We start from the raw sequence: 25,166 nt of genomic DNA, 5'->3' as shown, positions 1-25,166 counted from the left end.
CGGTCAAAACCTGTTCTCCCCCCGCTCGCCAACTCCGCAGCGTCCTGCTGCCGTCCTCTCCCAGTGGCTCCAGCTCAGGCCCTCTTATTCCTTGGTCCCCCTCATCTTGTGGGATGGGGTTGCTCCTTTGTGCCAGGTGCTAGCAGGAAAAGTAGCCAAGAGGCTGGGGGTTGACAAGGCAGGGGCCTCCGGGCTTTATCGGATGCCTCCTGTAAGTTGCTTTTCCTGTCATCGCTCTCCAGGTCAGACTTGCTACTGGGGATGGGGAGAGTATTCAAAAGTGTTTGCCCTGCAAACAGCAGCTCTTGTGCACCGTGATCGCACTATTGTGTACAGGGCTGGGCCAGGGCTTGCAGGAGGATTCTTTGGGGTGCTTTTAATCTTCAATCTCATGCAGCTGGGGTGGAGAATGTGATCTCTGGGCCATTACTGGCCTCTTGCTGTGGGTGAGGCAGCGTTCAGCTGCTTCTCCTGAGGTCTGTGAAAAGCCACTAATATAGTCAAGGTTTTTTCAAGGCCCTGTTCTCCATATAAGCAGGTGGGGGAAGGCGAGGCAGTTTTGTATGCTTATGTATATCCCTTTACACACTCTAAGCTTCACAATGGGCACCCTGTGCTGTAGGGAAATATTATTATTCCCATTTTACAGGTGGGAAAATGAAGGCAGAGAGGGGAAGGGACTTGACTAAGCCCGCAGAGGGAAGAAGTGTCACAGCTGGGATTAACATTCAGGAGTCCCTTCTCAGCCTTGGGTAATCAAGCTGCCTCTCATGCTGTGCTGCTTAATGGAACAGCCGCCTCACCTGCTGGGAGGGAAGTGTCTAGAGCAGTGGTTCTCAGACTGTGGGTGGGGACTCCAAAGTGGGGCTGAAACTGAAGCCTGAGGGGCTCAGGTTACAGGCCTCTGCCTGGGGCTGCAACCCTTGAGTTTTGACACCCCCACTCGGGGTGATGGGGCTCGGGCGCGCTCAGTCCCCCCTCCTGGGGTCATGTGGTAATTTTTGTTGTCAGAAGGGGGTCGCGGTGCGGTGACGTTTGAGACCCCCTGGTCTAGAGCCATGGTTAAGAGCCCAGGTTCCATTCCCTCCCACGGCTGCAAGCTAGGCTCCCCTTTCATGGCGCTCAAAGCCCTGGCTGTCGGGGGGGATCCTGACAGTTTCAGGGATCTCCATAAAGAAATGGCCAGAGAGTTAGACTAGCAGGGACACCTCGACTAGGGCTTCAGAATCAGGAGCCAGATCTCCTGTCCCCACTGGGGTATTTGGAGCTCCAAGCCCCCTCGCTGATAACCCTGGGGGTGGACACTGCCAACTCCCACCCACACTAGTATAAAGGTCAGAGCCAGGCATACTGCGCAGGGCACCAGAGATGCTACTTTGAAAACATTCACATTCCATGCGAGATGCAGAGCTGTGGCCAATGGGTCGGCACATGTGGGGAACTGTACCTTTAAGGGGCTCTGGCAAGAGCTGCTTGGACATGATTGTCATGAGCTTCCCTAGAACATTAAGCGATGCCGGCTGTTTAGGACGCAGACCCTGACCAAAGTGGAGCGCTCTCTGCTCCCGTGGCTCAGAGCGATCGCTGAACACCACAGCGCTGGCTGATCCGCTTTTCCTCGGAGGAGGGAGCAGGCCCAGCAATGGTGGGATGCGTCCAGCTGCCTCAGACGCTGCTCACGGGTGAGTATTCTGATCACCCAGCATCCTTGCGCCTTCCATAAGCAAGGCTTGTCTAGTCTGGCTATGCTGGTGGGCTCAGCCCTCCCCCATCTCCCCAGCCCCGCAGCAGTAACGAAAGGAGCGCTGAGGTGAGGAATGGAGGGTCAGAGAAACTGGAGGGGGAGAGAGCAGCGGATCACGGAGTCCCTACCGCTGCCGGCCCCCAGAGCTGACGACCATCTCAGGAAACAGACGCAGTGTAGCAATGAGAGGATCGCTCCGATGTACAGAATTTAGAGCAATGGAGCCAACAGGATAACTAAACAGTCTGTGTATACATCCACGCCAGTGGCCTGACAGGTGACCAAGGCCAGGCAATGAAGTGCGCGTTCACACACGAATGTCTTTCAGAGGAGACCTTACAAAGCCAATTCTCACCTCCAACACACTACAGAGACACTAAATGCATTAGCCCACCCTCCCCCTCTTACCCCTCAGAGGAGTGTGATTATCCCTAGTTTACAGTTGGGGGAACTGGCACAGAGGGTAATTGATGTGCCCAGAGTCAAAGTGCAGATCGGTGACGGCGTCAGGCTCGGCGTCCCATTCCCAGGCCCTTACCCGCCCTGCTGGGCAACCCGCTTGCGTTGGCGCAGGCAGCCTGTAGAAGTGGAAGCGTGATCTTGTGGTGAAAGCCCTGGGCTGGGACTCGAGAGCTAGCTCCAAATCTTGACTCTGCTGCAGTATCCTTGGGTGACCTTGGGCAGTGACTTAATCGCTCTTTGCCTCAGTTTCCCTTCTGTGAATGAGGATGATATTCCACTTCTCCCACTTGTGTCCATTTAGTTGACAAGACATCCTGCTAGGGGGCAGGGACTGTCTTGCACTATGTGTATGTGCAGCACCTAACACAAGGGGACCCTGAGCTTGGTTAGGGCTTCTAAGTTCTACTGTAATATAAGCCCTCGACAGCTGCAGGCCCCCTATGTCCCGATCCCATACTGCCCGCTCGTGCCAGTGGCACAGCAAATTAATGCCAGCAAGGCCAAATGCTGCTTTTCATTTTGCTTGTCCGGCCCCACTGGAGCAAAGGCAGCTGAGTGGGCGTAACGGGGACCAGAGCAGGGACTGGATACGATGCTTGGCAATGGGAGGGGCGGGGAGAGGAGAGCAGTGTTGTACCAGCTGCAGCCCTGCGTTCTAGCCTCCTGTTGTTGCATTCGGAAAAGCTCTGGCCTCCCAGTTCCTGCAGGTCAGTGCCCGCTAGTGAACCTGTAACGGCACAAGGGGGTTTCTGAGGCTGCTGCCGTTGCCAGCTCAGGCTGCCTGTTATTAAAAACAGCCAAGGACTAATACACTAAAGCAGGTTTCAAAGGCAGCAGGGAACAGGCCAGCGAGCCAGGCCAGCAAGACGCGCACAAACTACGCTGTCACGTCCTGGGTTGGTGCCCTAACCAGTGGACTGTCCTTCCTCTCAAACAGCTGCTCCTGAGCTTGCTCTTGGAGCTGGAGGATTGGAGACGAGGACGCCAGAAAGACCAAGAGTCTGAAATCTGAGCCACTGAAAGGGGTTGTAGGAGACGTTTTTATTAAAGCCTTGTCAGATCCCCCGGAACACTAGGGAGGAAGATCATTGCTAAGAATTCAACCCCGTTGTCCTCCCTTGTAAGAGCTGAGAAAGGTCCCACTCCAGGTCCCTGAGTCTTCCAGAAAGTGCTTCAGCAAAGCGAGCGACTCGCTGTCCCTGGCGTTGCTGAGGTCTGAAGACCTGCCCTTGGCACGTACCGAGTTCACATCTGGGCACAAGTCTAGGATAACGTTGCAGTTCCCTTGGAAGATGCTCCCCCCAACCCGGAAGGGTCAATGCCCCTGGGACACAAGACTCGAAAACTGGTGCTGGGTTCTGCGTTTTACACCCCCCAGTACTAGCGTGAGTGAACCTAGCTCAGTGCATTCATTGCAGATGAACCCCTCACCCAGTGGCGGGGGCTATGCAGCTGCTCTCTTTCTGTATCTGTTTTTATACCAGGCATTTGTAATGTTGTGCCCCTGAGTGGGTTGTTGGCAGCAGGAATTAAACCTGGAACTTCTGGTTCTTGCAGCATGAGCCTCTGTTGCCTGAGCTAGGAGACCCAGCTCTGTTCCAAGGCTTGTCAACGCCCAGGTGTCCCAGATGCCACCCGGAGGAGTGGGTGGGTGGCATAGGCTCCCCTCCTCGCCCTGGTGTCTCCACACTTCTAGCGTCCTGCCGCACAGCTCCAGTGGGACGGCTCTGTCACAAAGCGGTGTGCAGCCAATGTCTGTGGCCATCGCTTGGCTCTGCAGAGGGAGAGGGTTCTGATTAGCACGCCAGTCGTGAGAGCAAGTACAATGCAACCCCATCATTAGGAAGAAAGTGAGGTCCTGGCTAGCCGGGCATTCCAGGAACCCAGCACGACTTTCCTTATCATTGAATGGCTGCGGTCTTCTCTGACCTTAGTTTCCCTTCGCAGGGCAATGACCGCGAATACCTCCGTACCAGAGGCTATTCACTTTTTCAACTCAGGATATCTTTACAGAAAAACAAGCAGACTAGATTCCCTTTGGGCCCGCACCACCTTTGACATCTGAGACACAGGAATTCCCCAAAGGAAATTCTGTTCCATTTACAAACTCCAGCAAGGAAAATCCTGACCGATCAAACAGACCAGGATTCAGAAGGTTAGCCCCAGAAGCGTGAGAGACCTGCTGTTTGGGAAGAGAAGTGAAACGGACCCCTCGGCTCCCCAGCAGGCGTACGAGGTTCTAGCCGTGGTGATGACATTGACTCCTGCAGTGTCACTGGGACAAAACGTCTTTCACTGCACTGCGTGCTCCATAGCACCCTATTGTGTGCTAAGTGAAGTCATTCCTGGATGCTATAGGCCTATTCCATATGGACTTAGGTCCCTGGCTTTCGGCACCTAAATCCAAAAACTTTTGGCCTCAGTAACTTACCCCAAGTCACTGTCCCAGCCAGTGAATAGAGCTGAGGAGTGCTGGGCTCCCTGTCCTGTGCTCAAACCTGGCGATCATCTCTCTCTGTTATTGTTGTGGTTAACCTGAGCTGTTATTAGGGTGACCAGATGTCCCGATTTTATAGGGACAGTCCCAATTTTGGGGTCTTTTTCTTATATAGGCTCCTATTACCCCCCGTGCCGATTTTTTCCACACTCGCTGTCTGGTCACCCTAGCTGTTGTGCTAATCCTCCCAACGCTGGCGAGTGATTAGCATCCCCGTTCTACAGCTAGGAACACAGAGGCACGAAGAGACGTGCCCAAACCACGCAGCGAGTCATCGACAGAGCTGGAGCTCAAATTCAGTAGCATACGACACTAGGGTGAGCAGACAGCAAGTGTGAAAAATTGGGACGGGGTGTGTGTGTGTGGGGGGGGTAATAGGAGCCTATATAAGAAAAAGCCCCAAATATCACCCTCTATGACGCTGAGATTCAAGGGTTGTGTTCAATCGTCCAGAGAATGCTGCCTCCCATGAAGAGTGTGACCAAAGCGCATTCCAGCAGACGTGCACCATGTGATGGGGCGGGGGGCACCGGTAAAGGGGAGGCCTTTTGAATCCGGATGGTGCCTTTGGAAAAACGCTTAGGATGGAAGGTGCTACCCGAGGACAAAGCCAACTCATAGCTGTAAAATAAGGATTCTCTCTCTTCTAAGGGCAAACTGTCAAGAGGTGATGGGTAAACCTCCGAACTGTCCCCCTGAATGCTTGTCCACAGGGCTGATCCAGGTCTCAGACCAGCATAACTCCACTGGCTGCAGGGTGTTATTCCAGATTTACAGCAGCCCTGGGGAAAGACTCCGGCCTGTCTAACCTACTGCCTCCTCTGGGCTGAAGGCAGAGCGGTGGCTCTGCGAGGGTTAAGGAAGCCGTAGGAAGATCAGGAAATGTGTGATGACTGGGATAAGGAAGGGAAGTGGCTCATGTCCTGTCTAGAAAGAGCTGTGTTTGGGATGGGAAAGGAGCTGGGGCTGCAGCAGGGACTCGGTCAGCCAGTCCTTCCTTGGGATCGTCCGCCTAGAGAACGATGGCCGGGCTCTTCGTGATCCCGCTAGCGCTAATCAGCACGGCAGTGGCTTGTACGTTTGAGGAGTCGTCCTTCAACCTCACTGGGATCGTCTGCAGGATGACCAAGCCAGCGGCATTAGTGCGTAAGTCTCTGCTTTCTTGGGCTCTATTCGCCCCGGGGAAGGCAGGCGGCGGGCACCGCAGGTGGCTACGAGTACATCAGTGCTGCTCCGTCCCTGTTTCCCCAACTAGTTGTGTTTATAGTTAAGCCTTTGCAATCGGCCTGTGGGACCATACTATTAAGTATCCCATTGAAATGGGCCGTGCTATGCTGTACCAGCCTGCTGGGCCAATGAGACAGCAGTAGCCTCCCGCATTAGCCAATGACTGATGCTTCAGAGTCAATTGTCCTTCGGGAGCAAATTCCTTCCTGACCGTTCTGCCGACCAGTCCGTGCCCTGAAGCAACAGATTTATTTGTCATTTTATATCAGTGGTTCTCAAACTTTTGTATCGGTGACCCCTTTCACACAGCAAGCCTCCGAGTGTGATTTCTCCCCCCTCCCCCGCCCCGCTTATGAATTAAAAACTTTTTTTATATATTTAACACCATTATAAATGCTGGAGGCAAAGCAGGGCTTGGAGTGGAAACTGACAGCTCGTGACCCCCCCCCATAATAACCTCATGACCCCCTGAGGGGTCCCGACCCCCAGTTGGAGAACCCCTGTTTTATATCTATACCCACACCATTTAATGACCATTATAAACTTAACTTTCATAGCTACAGCTGTTGTTGGGGCCCATGAAATTATCCAGACCTTTTAAAAAAAACCACATTAGTAACAGTAATTGATGTGGGGATGTATGGTCTAGTGGTTAAAGCAGCAGCGTGCGAGTCAGGTGACCTGTGTTTGATTCCAAGCTCTGCCACGCACCAAAGGCAAATCACCTAATGTCTCCGGGCCTCGGTTTCTCAATGGGGGGAGCAACGTTTCTCTGCTGTGTTAGGGGTTTTTCTAAAGGGGTTGGAGATCCTCAGATGAAAGGCGCTAGTACTTAATTTTAAATACTCCAGCCTTAGTAATGAAGGGGAGAGTGAAAACTAATCAATCTGCTCTTGGTTCCCTGATCCATAATACAAGCATAAGAAGACAGATGATGGACTTGATGGCTGGTATATTTAGAAGCAAGAGAAGGAAATAGTACTTTATGTCACTTAAATTCTGCCTGAGAGACACCCTGTGGCTAGAATTTGAAGGGGGATGGGTAATGTTATGGCTGTTAATAACATTTTGTAGGTCATGGTCATGACCCTAGTAATTTCACCTCATTCTCCAGGGTATACCGAGATCAACTGCAAGAGTCAGGAACGATTGTTTAGCCTCATGTGCAGAGCTGCACACCTGGCTAGGTGCATTAGGCTGCTTGGTTACCTGCCATGGAGGAAGGATCAGATGATCTTGGCCATGCTGTCATGGGACAACCAGACATGATGGACCAATGGTCTCATCTGTTGTGGAAACTCTTCTGTCCTTTTGCATTGTCTCTGGTGGTTGGCCACGGCCTTATGGCAAAGCACTGGAACTCAGGAGTGAGATCCATTGCGCTGAGCTCGGTTGATCAGATTTGTGCTGGATGGGGAGGATCATTAAACTCCCTTCGTGACCTGGTCTCATTGTGAAACCTGGGCTGGATGCCCTGGGAGCACGGGTCAGACATAGGGAGGTGCTATCCCTATGACCTTCCCCTGCGCAACACGCTTAAGTCAGCGTTGTACCATGAAGCTAATGGGAGCTTATGCCTGCACGGATGGATGCCAGGGCCCAAGCAAAACTGTACGGCTTTTAATGCTGTTAACAAGAGGCGCTGATCTGATTTTGAAATGCAGCTGAATTGTGCTTTATCGTGTGTCTTGTCCCTTTGTTCTGCTTGCAGTGAACCAGCAAACAGCTCAGGTAATCCAAGCAGCATTCAGACATGCCACCTACCCCGATATCAGTGGGGAAAAGTCCATGGCGTTTCTTGGCAAAGTGGCCTACGGGTTAACGAAGTAAGTACGACTGTGCGCTTTCGAAACTCCCTTTTGTGCCATGAAATGTGGCAGGCCTGTGAATAAGGCCCTGGATGTGCCCGGGAAGAAGGTTTGAAGGGAGATTCAAATGTGCTCGGTCTGAAATCATGGATGGGAGAATGAGGCCCCCTTCTGCTCCTTTCCACGTGCAAGGATTTCCAGCATAATTTGGCCTCTGCCATTGGATAAGTCACTTACAGCTCGAGATCTAACAACCTACCAGGGCTGTTTGTGAGCCGTTTCACTTACATCATTGGCAGAGAGTGAAGAGAATGGGGCTCCAGGCCCCAGCATGCCAAGCGCGTGCTTGGGGCAGCATGCCGCGGGGGGCGCTCTGCCGGTCGCCGGGAGGGCGGCATGCCTGCCGAGGGTCCGCTGGTCCCGCGGTTTTAGTGGAGCTGTGGGACCAGCGGACCCTCCATAGGCACGCCTGCGGGAGGTCCACCGGAGCCGTGGGACCGGTGACTGGCAGAGCGCCCCCCATGGCGTGCCGCCGTGCTTGGGGCGGCGAAATGTCTAGAGCCGCCCCTGAGAATGGGGGAAGGTGTCCGAAGGTTCAGGTGACTGAAATGACTCAGGAGGGTGACTGAACTCCTTGATTGACATGTGGCACTGTTTAAACAGCTGGCCAACCCCCACGCAGCATCCGCTGCCTGCAGATCTGCATGTAGCAATTCAGTGACTGCACCACGGACTGCGTCTGCTCTGGGGGCTTGGAGAACAGGTGGGTTTCGAAGCATTGCCCACGTCCCCGGACTCTAAGTCACACAGTTCACGGGAGAATCTGAACTTTCCCAAGGCCCATCTCTAGTAATTAACTGTCACCCACCTAAATGTCCTCTGCTGCTTGAACTGGTGCCGTATTCTTTGCTACGTGGTGGTGCGGTGTTTCTGTGCGGAGCTACTGGTGTAGTGCTGCGTCCTTGGGTGGATTGACCCTGCCACCTCTGTGTCTTCAAGCTTGGGCCTCTGCAGGTACAGCTACACAGCAAGCAGGCAGCAAGAAACAAACCAACCCACCCACAGCAGCAAGTCTCGGAGTGTGGGTCAGCTGATTCGGGCTCACGCCGCAGGGCTAAAACATCACCACGCAGACATTCAGGCTTGGGCTGGAGCCAGGTCTCTGAAACCTGGCAGGGCTCTCAAGTTCCTGCCCGAGCTCGAACATCTACATGCTGTTTTCAGCCCCAAGCCTGAGGCGGTGACCTGGGCTCTGATGCACTGCTTGGGGGGTTGCTGTGTAGGGCTGACTGACTTGAGCTAAATGACTCCACTGTATTAGCCAACAGTGCATCAGGTTTATCAATCGCTAAATATGGCCCAGCCACCACCAGAGGGTGCCAGAGGGCCACCCATGGGCACAGGTTACACATTTCAGGATGGATAAAGCAACTCCTGCTTATAGTGAGGTGTCGCGTGTGTAACCACTTTGGGGTGAAAGATGCTATGTTTTATCATCTTAACTTATTATTAGCGATCATTTGTACAAGTCAGCAAAAGCAACTGTAAGAATACAAGACTATATTATTTTTTTTATTACTCACACGACCAAGAAGAAATGCAATGCAACAAAACGACTTTATGTAGTGTCTCTCCTAGAAACTGTCCCAGCGAATGTACAGAGTTCAGTACAATTACAAGGTCAGCAAGAAACAATAACCGAGAGAGCGCCAATGGAGAAAAGAGACGCAGTCAGGTCACGCCGGGCATTCTGAATGTATCCACCCTTTTCATTTTCTTCTTTAGCATCCAGATCAACGACTTGTCCATAGAAAACAGTGAGGTTGATTTTAAGGAAGACGATGCCATAGACATTGCAATTCAGAATGTGACAGCATCCTTCAAAGGGACCCTGAGTTATGGCTACACCGGGGCTTGGTTGTAAGTATGTAGGAACACAGGAACTGCCAGACTGGATCAATCCCAGGTCCAGTTAATCCAGTAGCATGTCTCTGGCAGACGTAAGAAGCCCACAGTGGACAGATGTGGGGTAATCTGCCCCCATATGCTGGTCTCTAATAGTTAGTGATTGTGCTTCAAAATTTAATATCTTTCCCAACATTATCATTATTTATCATTATTCATTATAACTGGATATTCCTGACATCCAGATAAATCTCCAGTCCCTTTTGGAATTGTGCTAAGTTTTAGTCCCTAACAGCTTCATGTGGCAGTGAGTTCCGCCATCTAATTATGTGTCATGTGCAAAAGTATTTCCATCTCCTGGTTTTGAATCTTGATCTTGTGTTATGAGACAAGCACAACAACAATCCCCAACCTACCTTGTTTGTCCCACTCATTATTGTATAGCCCTGTATCCTATCCCCTTTATTTGTCTCCTCTCTACAGTAAACAAGCCCAGACTTTTCCTATAGGATTCTCAAAACATCCTGAATCCATTTAATCCCAGTTGGCAATGAGAAGGAGCAGATGGAGGGAGGGTGGGGGAGGTGAGAGAGCTTCACAGACAAGGTGGGGCCAGGTCTGAGCTCTGAATAGTACATCAGTGTGGTGGTTCTAGTCAGGGCCGGTGCAAGGAAGTTTCACGCCCTAGGCGAAACTTCCACCTTGCGCCCCCCCCCCCAGCCCTGCAGGGGCTCCCCGCCCCCCCCTCGCGGCAGCTCCCCGCCCCCCGTGGAAGCTCCCCACCCCCTGGCCCGGGGAGCCCTGTGGTACCTCCCCACCCTAGCTCACCTCTGCTCCGCGTCCTCTCCGAGCACGCTGTCCTGCTCTAATTCTCCTCCCAGGTGCTGATTGGCGCTGCAAGCCTGGGAGGCGGGAGAAGCAAAGCAGTGACTGCGCGGTGGAACCCCCGGGCCACCGGCAGCGCGCTGACCCAGGGGAACCCCCGGGCCGCCGGCAGCGCGCTGACCCAGGGGAACCCCCGGGCTGCCGGCGGCGCGCTGACCCAGGGGAACCCCCGGGCTGCCGGCGGCAGCTCAGACTCCCGCTCCCTCCCAGGGCAGCGGCCGCTCAAACACTTAAAAAAAATTGGGGGGCGCCGCTTTTTGGCGCCCCCAAATCTTGGCGCCCTAGGCAACCGCCTACTCCGCCTAAATGGTAGCACCGGCCCTGGTTCTAGCCTTGATGTGACATCAACTAGCAATTTGCAGTGCAAAGAAACCCAGGGAGTGAATACGAGAGAAGGACACACGTTCTGAAACCTGAATTCTGGGTTATGTTTTTTTTAAAACAAGAGTTGCAATTTCCTGCCCTCTTTATTCAAGGGGGAAATGGCTAATAAAGACAGAAACGGGGCTAGTCCTACATAGTGCATCTAATGGCTTCAAGGTGTTTAGAAGGCACCTATTGCCATTGAGGTCTATGTGCCAGCACTGGGCTTCTAGTTCTGTGACAGATACGGCTGCCGAGTGTTCTCCATTCTCTTACAGGGTGAAACTCACCCACTCCATTGATTTTGAAATCGAATCCTCAATTGATCTCCAGATCAACACCAAACTGAGTAAGTAGCGGCACAGCCTGGAATACAGCGTCCTTAACTGCAGCTGGATGAACGTTGCTGAGCCCAAGGCACCGTGCGTGACCTCTCCCGCCATGCAGTGCGATGTGCTTTCGTAGGAGAAGCTTATCACGGCCCTTTTGTTGCTTATCTCTAGTAGAGGAGCAGCGAGCGAGCGGCCCCACCTGCGATCCAGGCCCCATTGGGCTGGGCGGTGCAGTCCCTGCACTTGAAGCTAACGGTCTAACTAGGCAAGGCAGGCACAACGTAGGAGAGAGGAATCCCATTTTACAGAGCGGGAACTGAGGTACAGAGAGATTAAAGGGACAGGTTCTCCGCTGGTGTCAATTGTTTCGATGGAGCTACGTGGATTTACATTGGTGGACAGCTGAGGATTGGGCTGGATCTCGAGGCCGAGGCCATTGCTCTGTCCACAGACCAGCTCTCTTCTCCGTTTTGCAGTTTAGGATAACAAAAAACCCCACAAACCCAGGGGTGAGTTGCACAAAGTTGCGTCAGTTGGGGGTTTTGATCCAGGGAAGCAAAACTTCACAAGAGCACCTTTGTTTTCAGCGAGCTCCTGTTCTATAGCCTGTTTCTGAGTGCCGTATAACATGGAATATAAAGTGACTGGCTTTATGAAAAATGAGTCAATGGCTTATCCCAGACTGGGCTTTAGATTCCTTGCTGGCTTCCGCATTCTCTCACTATTAGACCAAACCGGACCATCTATTGCTGATGGGAGGGAGTTGGTTATTTCTTTGGCTTCACTGCTCTAAAGACCTTCGGGTGCAATAACAGCATGAAGCATGTGACAACAGTGTGTCATATTTGCAGAGCCCTGCCCAAATGTTAAGCCGATTATCCCTTGCAGCGTGTCATTTATCGACAGGAAAAGCAAGGCAGAGCGAGGGGAAGGGAACTTGACCAAGGTATTGCAGCTAGTCAGTGCAGAACTAGAAGCCAGAAGTTCTTGGTGAAACTGCCTGCCGGTCGTCTCTGTCATCAGAGGAATGACAGGAGCCTTTTGCAGGCAGTGGTTTGCAAGCTAACTGCAATGCAGCCGGCACTGCAGAGTGCATGGAATGAATGATTTGCAAACCTTTTCCCCACAGTGCATTGGTTTGGGCTGGGAGGCTGGGGGAAGAAGTATGTTTAAAAATCGCGTTCCGTGAAGAAAATGTCTGGTGGAGGAAACACCTTTTTTTGGTTGTGATGGGGGTCGCAAATAATGGTACATGGGAGTTGCTTTAAAGTCAGAGAGGAGCGAGATCCTGGCAGAAAGTGCCAGAGTCGTTGAGATTTGCTAGTTCTCTTGGAGAGGAAGCCGGGTGCTCCAGCTCTCAAAGCACTGCCTGACGATGGGCAGACATTCACCCCATGGTACAGAGGGGCAAACAGGCACATAGACATGAAGTGACTTGCCCGCATCACAGACGAGTTAGTGGGCAGAGTTGAGACACGGGTAACGTTTTCAAAAGCATCCAAGTGATTTAGGATCCTAAGTCCCACTGACTTCATGGATATCTACTCTGCGAGCACTACAGCAGTGTAGCTACAGCGCTTCTGCTCCGTTCCTGTAGTGTAGCCACTTGCTCTGGCGATGGGAGGGGTTCTCCCGCTGTTAATCCACCCGCCGGAGAGGCAGTAGCTTGGCTGACAGAAGAATTCTTCTGTTGATCTAGCAGCGTCTCCACCAGGGCTTAGATCTGCTTAACTAGGGGCGTGAATTTTTCATGCACTTGAGCAACGTAGCGAGGTCGACCCGACTTTTAGGTGTAGACCAGACCAGACCTCAGACTCCTAAGTGCCTTTGTTCCCTTTGGAAAATGAGACTCAGGTTGTGAAGCCAGCTTGGGATTGCAGCCCTGAGCAGAGCCAGGGCCGCCCAGAGGATTCAGGGGGCCTGGGGTCTTCGGCGGCAGGGGGCCCTGCTTCAGCGGTAATTCCGCGGCAGGCGGCCCTGCTTCAGCGGTAATTCCGTGGCGGGGGGGTCCTTTTGCTCCGGGACCCGCCGCCGAAGTGCCCCGAAGACCCACCAGGGGGAGGGGAAGCTGCTGAAGACCCGGAGCAGAAGAAGCTCTGGGGGCCCGGGTCCTGCAAGAGTTTTCCAGGGCCCCCGGAGCGAGTGAAGGACCCCACTCCAGGGGCCCCAAAAAACTCTCGTGGGGGCTCCTGCGGGGCCCAGAGCCTGGGGCAAATTGCCCCTCTTGCCCCCCCCAGGCAGCCCTGAGCAGAGCAATGCCTCCGAAATACCTTTGAAAATCTGGGCCCGGGACGCTTTTGAAAATTTGACCCCCAGCGCTCTCATTTCCTGGTTCCCGCCTCCCTGTCTTAACCCCAGATAAGTCCCCCATAAACCTACTGAGCTTGGTACACATGCCGTGTTTGCCCCTTCGTAGCCTCAGCCCCTAAGTTCTTCCACGCCTCGGTCTGGTGCAGTTAAAAGATCCATTTCCCTCTAGTCACCCGGGGTCTCTGATTCCCCCTGTTCTCTCCTGTACTCGCTCCAGCTAGCACAGGTTCGCTTGTCAGCTGCACGGGGTTTATAATCCACGTTTGTTTTTTGTGCCGTGCAGCGTGTGCAAAGGGCCGGGTGGCGGCCGATACCTCGGATTGTTACCTGATGTTCTATAAGCTGACGCTCCATCTCCAGGGAGACAAACAGTGAGTTCCTCTTCAAGCCATGCATCACTGTGCACATGGCCGCTTGCCCGGCCCATCGCTACGGTCCCCACGGGCTTTCGATCCCATGGGGTGCCCCTCACATTTCTGTAACGATATTTCTTCTCCGCAGGCCAGGGTGGCTAAAACAGCTCTTCACAGACTTCATCTCCTTTACCTTGAAGCTCGTTCTAAAAGGCCAGGTAAGGAACACAAACGACTAGATGACAGAAAAGCAGAGGCTGCGTCTTATGTCCACAAAGTGCCCGATAAGCCTCTGGCCTGATCCTGCAAAGATGTAGCCACCTACTTAACTTTATGCCCTCTGAGGAGTCCCAGTGAAACGTAGAGGCTGGTCTGGGGGCTAAGTGGAGTACTCTGGACCTGCGCTGCCAGGAATATAGGGTTGAGTCCCAATTCTAGACCCTGGTATCCTGGGACAGCAGGGTTTTGGCAACAAGCTGACAGGCATGGAGCATCCTGCCTTGCTTAGCAGCAACCTCTTAGTGCTAGTATCCAAAGAGAGGGTAATGTCAGACGCTTGAGGGTCACGTTTAAAAAGCAGGAGGCTGATGTTAATCTCCCAGCGGTGTAAATCAGGAGTGACTCCAGTGGTGTTACACCAGTGCAAAACTGGCATGAGTGAGATCACACCGAGGCCTCGGAGGCTGCGAGACTTGGGTTTGGACACATGGCAACACCAGGGGTTTTTTGGCCCACACCAACGCATTCCATTTTTTTCCTTTCCTCTTGTAGGTGTGTAATGAAATTAACTCTCTGGCTCAGCTGTTGGCAGATTTTATACAGGACAGAGCAGGTAAGTGTTGTGCCCATTTTCTCTCCCCTGTCTTCCTCCTTTCTTAGATGCAATCCACTAAGGCTGAGCTAGACCCAAAGGAGACCATGAGCCTGTCCCTGCGAAACGGGGATCGAGACATGGCCGTGGTAGGGGAAGACGCACCAAAACTGCACTAATCGGAATCCCTCCCTGTCCGGGGGGGTGTTGGGGAAAGAAACTATGCAAGCTGGAGACTGAGGGTCCATCTACCCTGCAGTCATGGGGTGGGACTTCCACTCGTGTGGGGTGGAGATACTCCAGCTAGCTTTTATCCAGCTAGGGGTCAGTGTGGGCTGTGCAAGCCAGTCCTGGCCCCTGGGCAATTACTCAGGGCTAGTCTACACTTGGAAAGCTACAGAGCCGTGGTGGCACTTTGGTTTAGCTACTTACTACAGTGACGTGAGAGCTTCTCCCCTCGCTGTTATTAACCCACCTCCCTGAGAAGTGGTAGATAGGTTGATGGAGGAATGATACCTAGCACTGGGTAGGTCGGCTTAATGGCGTTGCTGGGGGTGGGGGATTTTTCACACCCCTGAGCGATGTAGCTGGGGTGACCTAACGTCTGAGTGTAGACCTGGCTTCAGGCAGGTAGTACCCGAGTTAGCTAGATCAAAGCTAACTTGGGCGTGTCTACAGTGGTTTCAGAGTCGATCTGCTCTGAGTTAAAACAGGAGGAGAGAGTGTTGTCGAGATTCCAAAGAGACGCTCAAGTCCATCGGGTAAGTAAGATTTCATTAGAAGTGCCTGCCTGAGACTTGGAGCTGAATTTTTTCAAAAGCCTGTAAATTACTTCAGAGCACAAACCCAGTGGAAGTCAGTAGGGCCCGTTCACCTACGTCACTGCCCCAGAAGTGACCTCTCAGACTGCAGGCAGAAGGGCACACTGTCCAGGCTGTCTGGTGCCTCGGAGATCCCATGAACCTGGGCCTAGCATGAGCCTCTCTTCAGTTGTCCCCGTTTTCACACAACGGGCCCCACGCCAATGACACGGTTCTTTAAGAACCAGGATTTGCCCAGCAGACCTTGCTCCTTTTTTCACCAGGGCCATTTTGCATGAGAAAAGACAGTTTTTCACGTTGGTGAATAGGACGATGTAGAGACAAACAGGATTGGTGCCTCTGAAACACACTCCAGCTTTTGACATGCTGGGAACCATGTCTGGAAACACACCAGAGCGTGATTTGTGTGTGTGTGTGTGGGGGGGGGGGGAGACAGAGGAAAAAAGTCAGGGCGTCGTGACTCGGTGATTTGCGGAATGTGAGGAAAACGGAGTTTTGTGCCAGTATTGTCAATAGTGGGATTCTTTTTGCACCGTTCTCCTAGCCAGTCCTATTACTGGGCCACTTTAGTGCTGCCTCAGATACTGGCCCAGGTCCTGCCCCATGGACTTGCTACATCTTCTTTCAAGTGCCAACATTGCCATTAAACGCTGGCACTTAACGGCGGTGCCACGAGAGCAGCCGTGGAGCGGCATCAGCAAAGCCGTAAGAACCAGCTCACAGTTGTCTGTACACTGAGCTGATGTGGCACGTGTGGGCGTCACCATCTGAACGTTCCCCGCAGACTGCCCTCGCTTGAAGTCACTTCTGGGCTTCCGGCACCTGAAAGCGCCTTAGAGATTTGTCATTCTGCGAACCAAACAGAAACTGACAAATGAAACGTTCATTGCAGCCATTGAAAATGACATCCCAGTTTGCCAGGGGCTCCTCCCTTAAGATGAAATATCGACCACTGCTCCGGGCAGGTTTAAAAGCTTTAGGCACCGTCCTGTAGGAAAATATTTGCCAAGGGGGAAAAAAATACTCAATAGAACTTGTGCTCCTGAGTCATGTAAATGTGCTTGAAAATCCCACCCTTCCTGGTTGGCCTACATGCTCAGACACCACAGGGATGGATAAATAATATTTATTAGATAGTGAGTCACCTTAAACTAAAGTATGAGGCCTGAGAGACTGAAGCCATTCATGTCCATCTATCTAAGGTTTTTCTATTGCACCCATCACTTTGGAATGCAAGGATTGAGAATGATTAGCCCTGTTTTACAAGTGGGGAAACTGAGGCACGGAAGATCCGTGGCAGAGATCATAACAGAACCCAGGTGTCCTGACTCCTAGTGCTGTGCTATATTCTCTTCCTCCTCTAGGCTGCAGGAGTTAATCTGTTCGTGTTCGAAATGGACGATGTACATTCTGGCCTCGATCATGTGAAATTGCAGAATCAGTAAAATGAGAGGTTTTTATTTTTTTCTTCTGCAGCAAATTTCCTCCAGGATGGGCCTATAGGAGTAGATATTTCACTGGCTTCGTTTCCGGTAATAAAGGCAAACTACATGGAATCGCATCATAAGGTAAAGTAATTTTTTTTGGCGGGGGGACAAATAAGGGTGGGGGCATTTCATACTAATTTCTTCCCAGTTCTCTTCTCTGTCCCACTCCTGGAGTGGCGACGGCTAGAAGGCAGAGATGTCTAACCGTTAGAGCAAGGGTTAAGGAAGGAAGACTCCAGAGCTCTCCAGCTGGGTCTGCTTCTGATTCATTATATAACTGAAGTCACTTAATGACTCTTTGCCTCAGTTTTCCCACCTATGAAATAGGGATAATAAAGCCCTACTCCCCAGGGTGCAGTGAGTGGTAGGAGCCCCAGATTAAAGGCATTCTAGAAGGACAGAGTATCTTTTTTCCGGGCTTAGTCTTTTAGAAGGCGAGTGATGGAAAGGTTGGCAGACTGGCTCTTATTTGATCCGGGCTGGCTCTCACCTGTCCTTACTCGGAACGCTGTTAACAAGGGAAATACAAACTGATGCTCAGGTTCAGTTAAAGCAACTCAAACCCTCAGGAATTAGAAAGGTCTTTGGTAAACTCTGCACATACAGGGGTCAGATTCTCCACCCCCCCCCCCAGCCAGCACCACGGTCCACCTTAACTGATCTCTCGAGGACTCCCCCAGTGCGCGGGTGAGTCTCCCACATAGGATGGCTAGCTAGGTACAAGGGGGTGTGGCTGAAGCATTATTGGGCTCTTGCAGTCCCTACCTGGCATAACAGCCCCTTGTGGCTTCAACCAGCGGCTGTGATTTAGAATGGTCCTTGGGCTGCTCTCATCTCTGCTGGGGATGGGGCCCGCATAGACTCATCCCTAAAATCAGGGAGCTGCAACTGGCTTCTTTGCTCCAGCATGTCCCCTTTGGGACCAGCTATCCACCCTGACTACACCCTGCATCTTGCCCGGGCTGCATAGTGCACCGTCTTCCACCCGTGTCTGGCTTGGCTTATCCTGTCTGGCTTTAATAAACACAACTAGCCCTTTGTGTCGCAAACCGAGTGTGACGTGGCCAGGTGAGGACAGCTGGCTAACTGGTGGTAGGGGGACCAGATGTCCCGATTTTATCGGAACTGTCCCGATATTTACTTGTTTGTCCAGCGTCCCGACCGATGTTTGGTGGGGACACGAATTGTCCCGATATTTTGCCTTCTGGTGCACAGACGAAGGAGGCTCCGCCCCTCCCTCCTCCATTGGATCCCTCCCCAAATCCCCGCCCTGGCCCCGTCTCTTCCCCAAGCACGCCACATTCCTTCTCCTCCCCCACCAATTTTTCCTATGCTCCGGCGGCTCTTGGTGGGTTGTTGGTTTTGTTGTTGTTGTTGTTGTTGCTCCACTGGCACCCGCTCCCCCCTCCCCCCGCATCCCGATATTTCACGTCTCTCATCCGGTCACCCTAACTGGTGGTCACCAGCAATGCATTCTCTTTCATTTGAAGGGTCTGCTTTTGTACAAGAACTATTCAGTCGTCTTCAATGACTCCATGTTTGCTCCATCTCTGCTCTCCGAGTCCAGGATGCTCTACTTCTGGTTTTCAGACCAGGTCCTGAACTCTCTGGCCTTGGCAGCTTTCCTGGATGAACGTCTGGTGTTAACGATCACAGGGGAAGAGTTAAGGGTAACTATTACAGAGTTATTTTAACCTTTTCTCTCACTCATATAGTATTTTGAAGCCCTTCCCCCCACCCCACTTTGGGGAGAAGGTAAAAATTCTCAGAGCATTCATTTGCTGTGCAATCTGGTTCCAAAAGAAGAAGGGAACATATAGTGAGATACAGCCTACAGTGTGATCATGGTCAGAAAAGTGGCACCTTCTTAGATGTCCATACCAGCTCCCTGTGTTGGTTGATGAGTCCTATCTACTAATCCCCTGCAGACCCCAAAGAGCTATGGGAAAGCAAAGTGGATTCTATTTTGTTTCATGGTAGCAACACACTCAGCTTATTTTCTGGATTGCGGAGTCTTTGACATGAGCCTAGCCGGATTTTCAGATCCTGGGGCTAAGTCTGTGGTGCAGGTATAACACTGGTCCTATGGGAGGGTTGTCAGCAGTGGGGATTGAAAGTGAGAACTCAGGATCTAAACGCCTGAGCTAAGTCTCAGCTGTTAACCAAGGCTGTATCAGCAGCATCAGCCGCTGGCTGTGGGTGACAGAGTGCCCACACTGAGTGGGTTACGCTGGCAGATAGAAAATTAATCTTTTGACTTGTAAAGTAAGCAAAATATGCTGTGGGATCATTGGGAGAAAAGGAAATCTGCAACCTCACAATGTCTTACCTGGCTATAACCACATCTTAAGACCGAAAAAAGAAACCCTCAGAAAACAAACCACTGTGGGTCTTGTTTTCCCAGCAGTACTGCAGAAGAGACGGTGTTACAAGAGCTGAAATACCAGCTTGCACCCAGCTCAGTTCTGAGCAGACAGGAGCACTTGATTTATTGCAGCTTAGAACTGGTACTGGGCTTGGGCTGTGCTTAGGAGAATGACTGTGATGAAGAGGGAAAATCCAGTGGGGTGAAACCTGCAGCGGCCGGAGTGAAAAAGCACAGACGGAGAGACGGGGGTAGGAGAAGGGGCTCACAGAACAATTGGCTGATGATGGGGAACAATGCATTGTAATTTATCTTACTTTTAATGAGAGCAAAACCGGAGCCTGGGTCAGTGGTAGCAAAGATCTCCAGCCACACACTGTTCCTGTGGTTGGTTGGTTCAAGATAGACCATTGCCCTGTGGTCTCCAGGGGCTGCCCCTGCTGTTACATATTCATTCAGCCACATTTTAGAATTTCTTGGGAGTTGCCCTCAGGCTATGGGCTCTCTTTGGTCCCCCCAGCTCCGGTGACACGTTGGGAACTCATTGTGCTCAAGCCAACTCATAATTTCCTTCTTGTTGTTCCTTGAAGGAGATGTTTGAAATGGAAGACACGGAGGCTCACCAAGGGATTGTGCAAGAGGTAACCACGGAGCCAGTTCAGAGCTAACTTCATGGACCGCAGCAATGTTGTTTATTCACTTTACTATTTTATATTCCATGTAAAGAAACACATAAGGAACGCCCTTCCTGAGCTGGAAGGCGACGACCCAACCGAAGGTCAACATCTGCCCTGATTCTCCCCTGCCACCTGGAACCACTGGGGGGCGGGGGCAGGCTGGAACACAGTGGCTCTTTCAAGTTGGGCCTCGGTGATTTGCCACTATTCGGCACCTTCTCCCTCCCCACCATCTCTAGGATGCTGGGGGCAAGGGATGCAGAGGCTCCTTCACCCCTCGGGCTGGAGCAGCATCTCTAGAGCTGCGGGGGAAGGAGTGGATTTCTCCAACCCCCAACCCTGCGTAGTTCCCCCAGGGTCCCAACTGAATCACTGGGGCTGGTTGGGGCGGGGGGCAGTGAGAACCTGAGGCTATAAGAGGGATGCTGTGTGTTGCGTGCTCCGCGTAAATTAAGCAATCAAGTACCATGCACCTCAGAAAAGTCTTGAGCACTTAGCCGGTGTCCTGTCCCCCTTATGTCCTACAGATTTTTCAAGGCACGTCTTATAATGACTCGCTGGCTAAGGTCTGGAGTCTCACCCCTCCCCAAATTACCCTCCAGCCTGAAGGGACAATTGTGAAGTCATCTGTTGCCGTGGAACTCAGCATTTTTTCCCAAGGAGCAGAGCCCACCGTGGTGTTATATTTTGAGAAGGTCAGTTGCTTATTCAGTTAATCTAGGTTGCAAACTCCTTGGGGCGGGGACCATGTCTCACACTAGGCGCGGCATTGCATCACGAATGCTGTTAGCGCTCAACCAATAGAACCAAGCATAGCTTTAAAGTTAGGTCATTACGTTGACTTTGGAAAGTAAATGACTGCTGGAGGGGCACACAAATAGCAATCGGAAGTTGTTAGTTTCTCACCCCCCCGCTCCCCTGTTCTCTCTGTCTCTTGGGATTTGTCCTCACTAGCCAGTTAACATGGATTTGTCCTCGCTGGCCAGTATAGCTTGGGTGTTCCTCGACCCCCATCCACACATGCAAACCTGGAACATGAGGTTATTTCTAGAGAGTCCTGTGGAAAAGTGTTCAGTAGTGCGTTATATTAATGCTGATGCTGTGGGCCGTACACATCTCTGATGTGTAATTCCATTGGCTTTATCGGAACTACACCAGAGCCCTGTGCATCCGGGAATGGGACTTTAAGTGTTTGGTCAGTGTTGTGTATTAAGCCCGTATAGTACAGGCTTAATAAATAATGCTTATTAGGCACATACCTCACTAATCAAGTCACAGAACTTCAGTTTCCAGAGCTCCTAGTAACCAGGGAGGGACTCAACAGGATGTCACCATGCTGAACTGGCAAAAGGGAATGATCGTGATTTTCTTCCTCCAACGAATCTGGTGATGAAGCCAGACAGAGCATGTGACTATCTCTTTCTCTTCACAGGAAGTCACTGTCACAATCCAGTCTGCATATGTAGAAAAGAAACTGGTTTTGCATCTCGCTGATTCTGTGTAGGTACCGGTGTCTCTTGTGCATTGCACTGGTCTCTTAACTTGCCTGTGCTCGCTGCAAGGAAAGCAGGCTTTTTCAGATACTTCTCACTGACTTTATCTTTTCTTGGTTAATATTTTCCTACAGAATAGAGCCTAAAGTTTTTAAATGTGCTTTGGAGAGAGCTGAGGTAAGTAGAGAGCATTTAATCTCCAGGGAAGACCTTGCTAACTTAGGGGTCATTATAGATCTCTGCAGTTGCTGTTTTTTTCTGTAAATGTGTTTGATTTTCAGGATGACAGATCTCTAAGGCACTTCCTGCAGAAAATCATCTCCATTGCGGGAATCCCAGAAGTGATTTCAAGTGAGTTTATGCTCCGGAGAAAGTTCTGGCAGAACATGCAACATCAGTTGTGTTTTCAAACAGCCGTTTGAAGTGGTTGCAAGTTGTTTCTAATTGTTCCATAGTTGCTGTTCAGAAATGAATTGTTTTCCATGGAAAATTTTCCATGGTAAAAAAATCAAAAAATGAAATATTTTGATTTGGAAACACTGCATGGGAGTTGTAGTTTGGGTGCTTCCTCTGAGGTTGGATTACACTGACCATGATGCACCCTTCTCTTCTTGGTGCAGAGAAGTGGTGCATCATGGGAGCCCCTAGCTGTAGTGCATCATGGGAGATGCTCTAAACCCCCTTAGCTTCTATGTAAAATCTTCCATTTAGTGACCATGGACCCAGTACATGGGGCAGTACCTGGTACGGTATCTGAGGCAGCACTAACGTGGTTAAATAAAAATAAAGTGGCCAGTAGAGTGGTGTGAAAAGGCAAACCTGGCACAAAACTGAGGTCCCCTTAGATTCAGTGTATCACTGATTGATTCACAATGCACTTTCATCAGACTCACGAAAAAAAAAATCACACTCTGGTGTGTTTCATTTGTTCCTGTTTTCCAGCATGTCAAAAGCTCCCGTGGTGCATGTGTGTGTTTCAAAGGCACAATCTAATGTTCATCCCCATGTGGGATCCACTTTCCTATTCACCAAGATGAAAAACTGTCTTCCCTTGTGCAAGTGCAAAGTGGCCCTGGTGAGAAGAGGATCAAGGCCCAGTGCACAAATGTTGGCACTTCAAAGCAGTGGCATTGTGGAAACGGGCCCATTGTGTGAAAATAGGGACAATTGAAGTTCATGGGATCTCAGAGGTACCACACCCAGCCTGGGAAGTTTGCCCTTCTCCTATGCAGTCAGACAGTCTCACCAAATGCGTTTATTGTTGAGGGAATAGCAAACCACCCTTAGTGGACCTATAACTGGATGGTTGTATTGATTTCATAGGGATCGAGCCAGCTTTAACGTCTCTGATGAACAGCAAAGGACTCAATCTATTTGAAATTAAAAATCCTGAGATCATCACAAAGGAGGTAAGTCAACTTACATCCACTTCTATGTACAGAGCACTGCAAGCTTCTTGTTGTAAATATGGTGTGAGCTAGTATAACTGGTGTCTTTCTCTCTCTCTCTCTTTATAGGGATACCTAATTATACAGCTGGACTTTGGCTTCCCGCATCATTTGCTTGTAGATTTTCTTAAGAAAACATTATAGAAGGAATCCATTCATAAAGGAGTGTTGGAATTGATTGTACAAATAGAAAGAATGCATGTGACCCAATGAAATTATGTCCCTTTTGGGGGCCAGCTTTCCTATATTCCAGCCATTAAAAGAGAGATTGATTTTAGCAAGAAATCCTCTGGCTTTTATGGACACCTCTCTCTGATGAATCCCTGCTAAACGTGGATGCTGAAGTCCATAGCCAAAGCTACATCTTGTTGCTTTAAAAGTCTTAGGTGATTCTCTGTGCCTATGAAAGTGAACAACTAAGTCAGTGGGTTTGGATCAGGCCCTACTCCCTAGTGCCAGGCCCAGTGAAGGATTTAACTGGTCCATTTTTATCCCCGTTGATGTATCTTAGACATGCAGCGTTTTACTGTGCTAGTCCCAGGTAGGGTGACCAGACAGCAAGTGTGAAAAATCGGGACAGGGGGTGGGGAGTAATAGGAACCTTTATAAGAAAAAGACCCAAAAATCAAGACTGTCCTTATAAAATCGTAAAAGCAGCAAAGAATCCGGTGGCAGCTTATAGACTAACAGACGTTTTGCAGCATGAGCTTTCGTGGGTGAATACCCACTTCTTCGGATTCTTTGCTGCTTTTACAGATCCAGACTAACACGGCTACCCCTCTGATACTTATAAAATCGGGACATCTGGTCACCCTAGTCCCAGGCTTCTTCTAGCCACCAGGCATATCAAAGGGTGCAGTGTGGTGATATTGACAAAGCTTAGAGATGAGCCCACCACACTTGCTTAGCTTCCCAGAGAGTAACCTCAGAAGCAGTGATGCCAAAATGCCTAGGCATGGTATTAGTATCAGTAAGTTGGATATGACTTTGAAGTGTAATATGACAGTCTCAGTGACTGATACTTATATAGAGGCATCACCTCCTGGGACAGTCCCTTGCTACACTGTCTGCAGCTGGTATAGTGTGTTCAGTTATAGCCATCTCAATAACAGAGGGATGCTGATGCCATTGGTGCAAGTTTACAAACAGCAAAAAGAGGAGACTAGAGAGAGCACGAGGAAAGAGCAAAAGATACAAATAGATGGACCCCCCAGTACCAGGCATTCTTTTGTATGCTCCTGCACTGCCATGATGGTTTGGTGCTGTTCAATCTCTCTCTCTCTCTCTCTCTTTTTGTACCAATTATCTCTTCTATAAAGCTTTTAATATGGGCCGGAGGGGACTCAAAAGCAAAACAAGAGGAACCGATACTAAATGCAATTCCAAGAATCACAGGGTTATCACAATAATACAAATAGGAGGTCAGAACTCTCTCCCATTGCATGAAAGCATATTAAAATCAGGGTTTCTCTAAGAAGTTTGAGACGATTCCCCCCCTGCCCATTGGTCATGAAATGTGAGGCTCTATTTCTGCTTCTGGTGCTATGCTTTCATATTTACGTGGCAAACCCATGTGGACAGGCCATGTGGTCTAGTGGCTAGCGCAAGAGACTGGGAGCTGGCTGGCCCGGGTTCTGCACCCAGTTCAGCTCTGGGCTTGTTGGAGCATGAGCAAGTCACTTCATAGCTCTGTGCCTCAGTTTCCCCATTTGTTGAATCGGGGATTCCTTGAACTCACAGGAGGGGGTTTGAAGCTTCACTAACTGCTGCTGGGATGGTCCAAGGAAAGGTGCTAGTGAGATAATTCAGAGAGTTCAGAGACGCCAGCTGGTTTTAGTCAGGCAATTGCTGGGACTCCTCATTAGTCACCGCGATGAGGGATTGGGTGAGCTTCTTCCCAGGCAGCCACGTGGCCAGGAAATAGCCCTCTCTGAGGCCTTGCTCATGCTGGGGAAATCCTGCTAGTTCTCATTAGTGTGTCTGTATATTTTAAAGAGCTCCCGTCGCACAGACCCAAAGTCCCTCATCTCTTTTGCAGCCAGTAGCCCACGTTGTGGACGTGAAATAAAGCCCGTTCCCCACCCCGCCCGCTGCTGTGGCTGGGCTCCCAGGACTCACCTTCTCTTTATCTCTCACTTTGACACACAAACCACAAGGCAGTGCCAGGGACTTTCCAGC

At 50.8% G+C, this 25,166-nt stretch overlaps 1 protein-coding gene across 2 annotated transcripts; it reads left to right on the top strand.

Moving 5' to 3' along the window:
- Positions 1-5,643: 5,643 nt before the first annotated feature.
- Positions 5,644-23,266, top strand: LOC123349614 (cholesteryl ester transfer protein). 2 transcript variants are annotated; one of them, XM_044987816.1, is made up of 16 exons: positions 5,644-5,849; positions 7,642-7,756; positions 9,524-9,658; positions 11,170-11,240; positions 13,817-13,904; positions 14,035-14,104; positions 14,658-14,718; positions 16,995-17,086; positions 18,496-18,675; positions 19,961-20,011; positions 20,575-20,742; positions 21,480-21,547; positions 21,675-21,717; positions 21,822-21,891; positions 22,864-22,949; positions 23,058-23,266. In XM_044987816.1, the coding sequence occupies exons 1-16, from the start codon at positions 5,726-5,728 to the stop codon at positions 23,130-23,132; spliced, it is 1,497 nt and encodes a 498-aa protein (XP_044843751.1). In that variant the 5' UTR covers positions 5,644-5,725; the 3' UTR covers positions 23,133-23,266. The 2 variants fall into 2 exon arrangements, with proteins under 2 accessions (XP_044843751.1, XP_044843753.1); XM_044987818.1 differs by having other exon boundaries at positions 5,710-5,845.
- The last annotated feature ends 1,900 nt before the right edge of the window (positions 23,267-25,166 follow it).

The sequence above is a fragment of the Mauremys mutica genome, chromosome 14 (assembly GCF_020497125.1).
Source record: "Mauremys mutica isolate MM-2020 ecotype Southern chromosome 14, ASM2049712v1, whole genome shotgun sequence".
NCBI classification, from domain to species: Eukaryota; Metazoa; Chordata; order Testudines; family Geoemydidae; genus Mauremys; species Mauremys mutica.
The sequence above is the reverse complement of the archived record's forward strand: the minus strand, read 5'-3'. Positions and strand labels throughout refer to the sequence as shown.

What these genes read in the sequence shown, in the direction of transcription:
- LOC123349614 (XM_044987816.1), top strand. Translation starts at nt 5,726, where the DNA reads ATGGCCGGGCTCTTCGTGATCCCGCTAGCGCTAATCAGCACGGCAGTG. An exon ending in CATCTCCAGGGAGACAAACA is followed by an intron (nt 13,905 to 14,034) that starts GTGAGTTCCTCT and finishes TCTTCTCCGCAG; the next exon opens with GCCAGGGTGGCTAAAACAGC. An exon ending in AATCCCAGAAGTGATTTCAA is followed by an intron (nt 21,892 to 22,863) that starts GTGAGTTTATGC and finishes TTGATTTCATAG; the next exon opens with GGATCGAGCCAGCTTTAACG.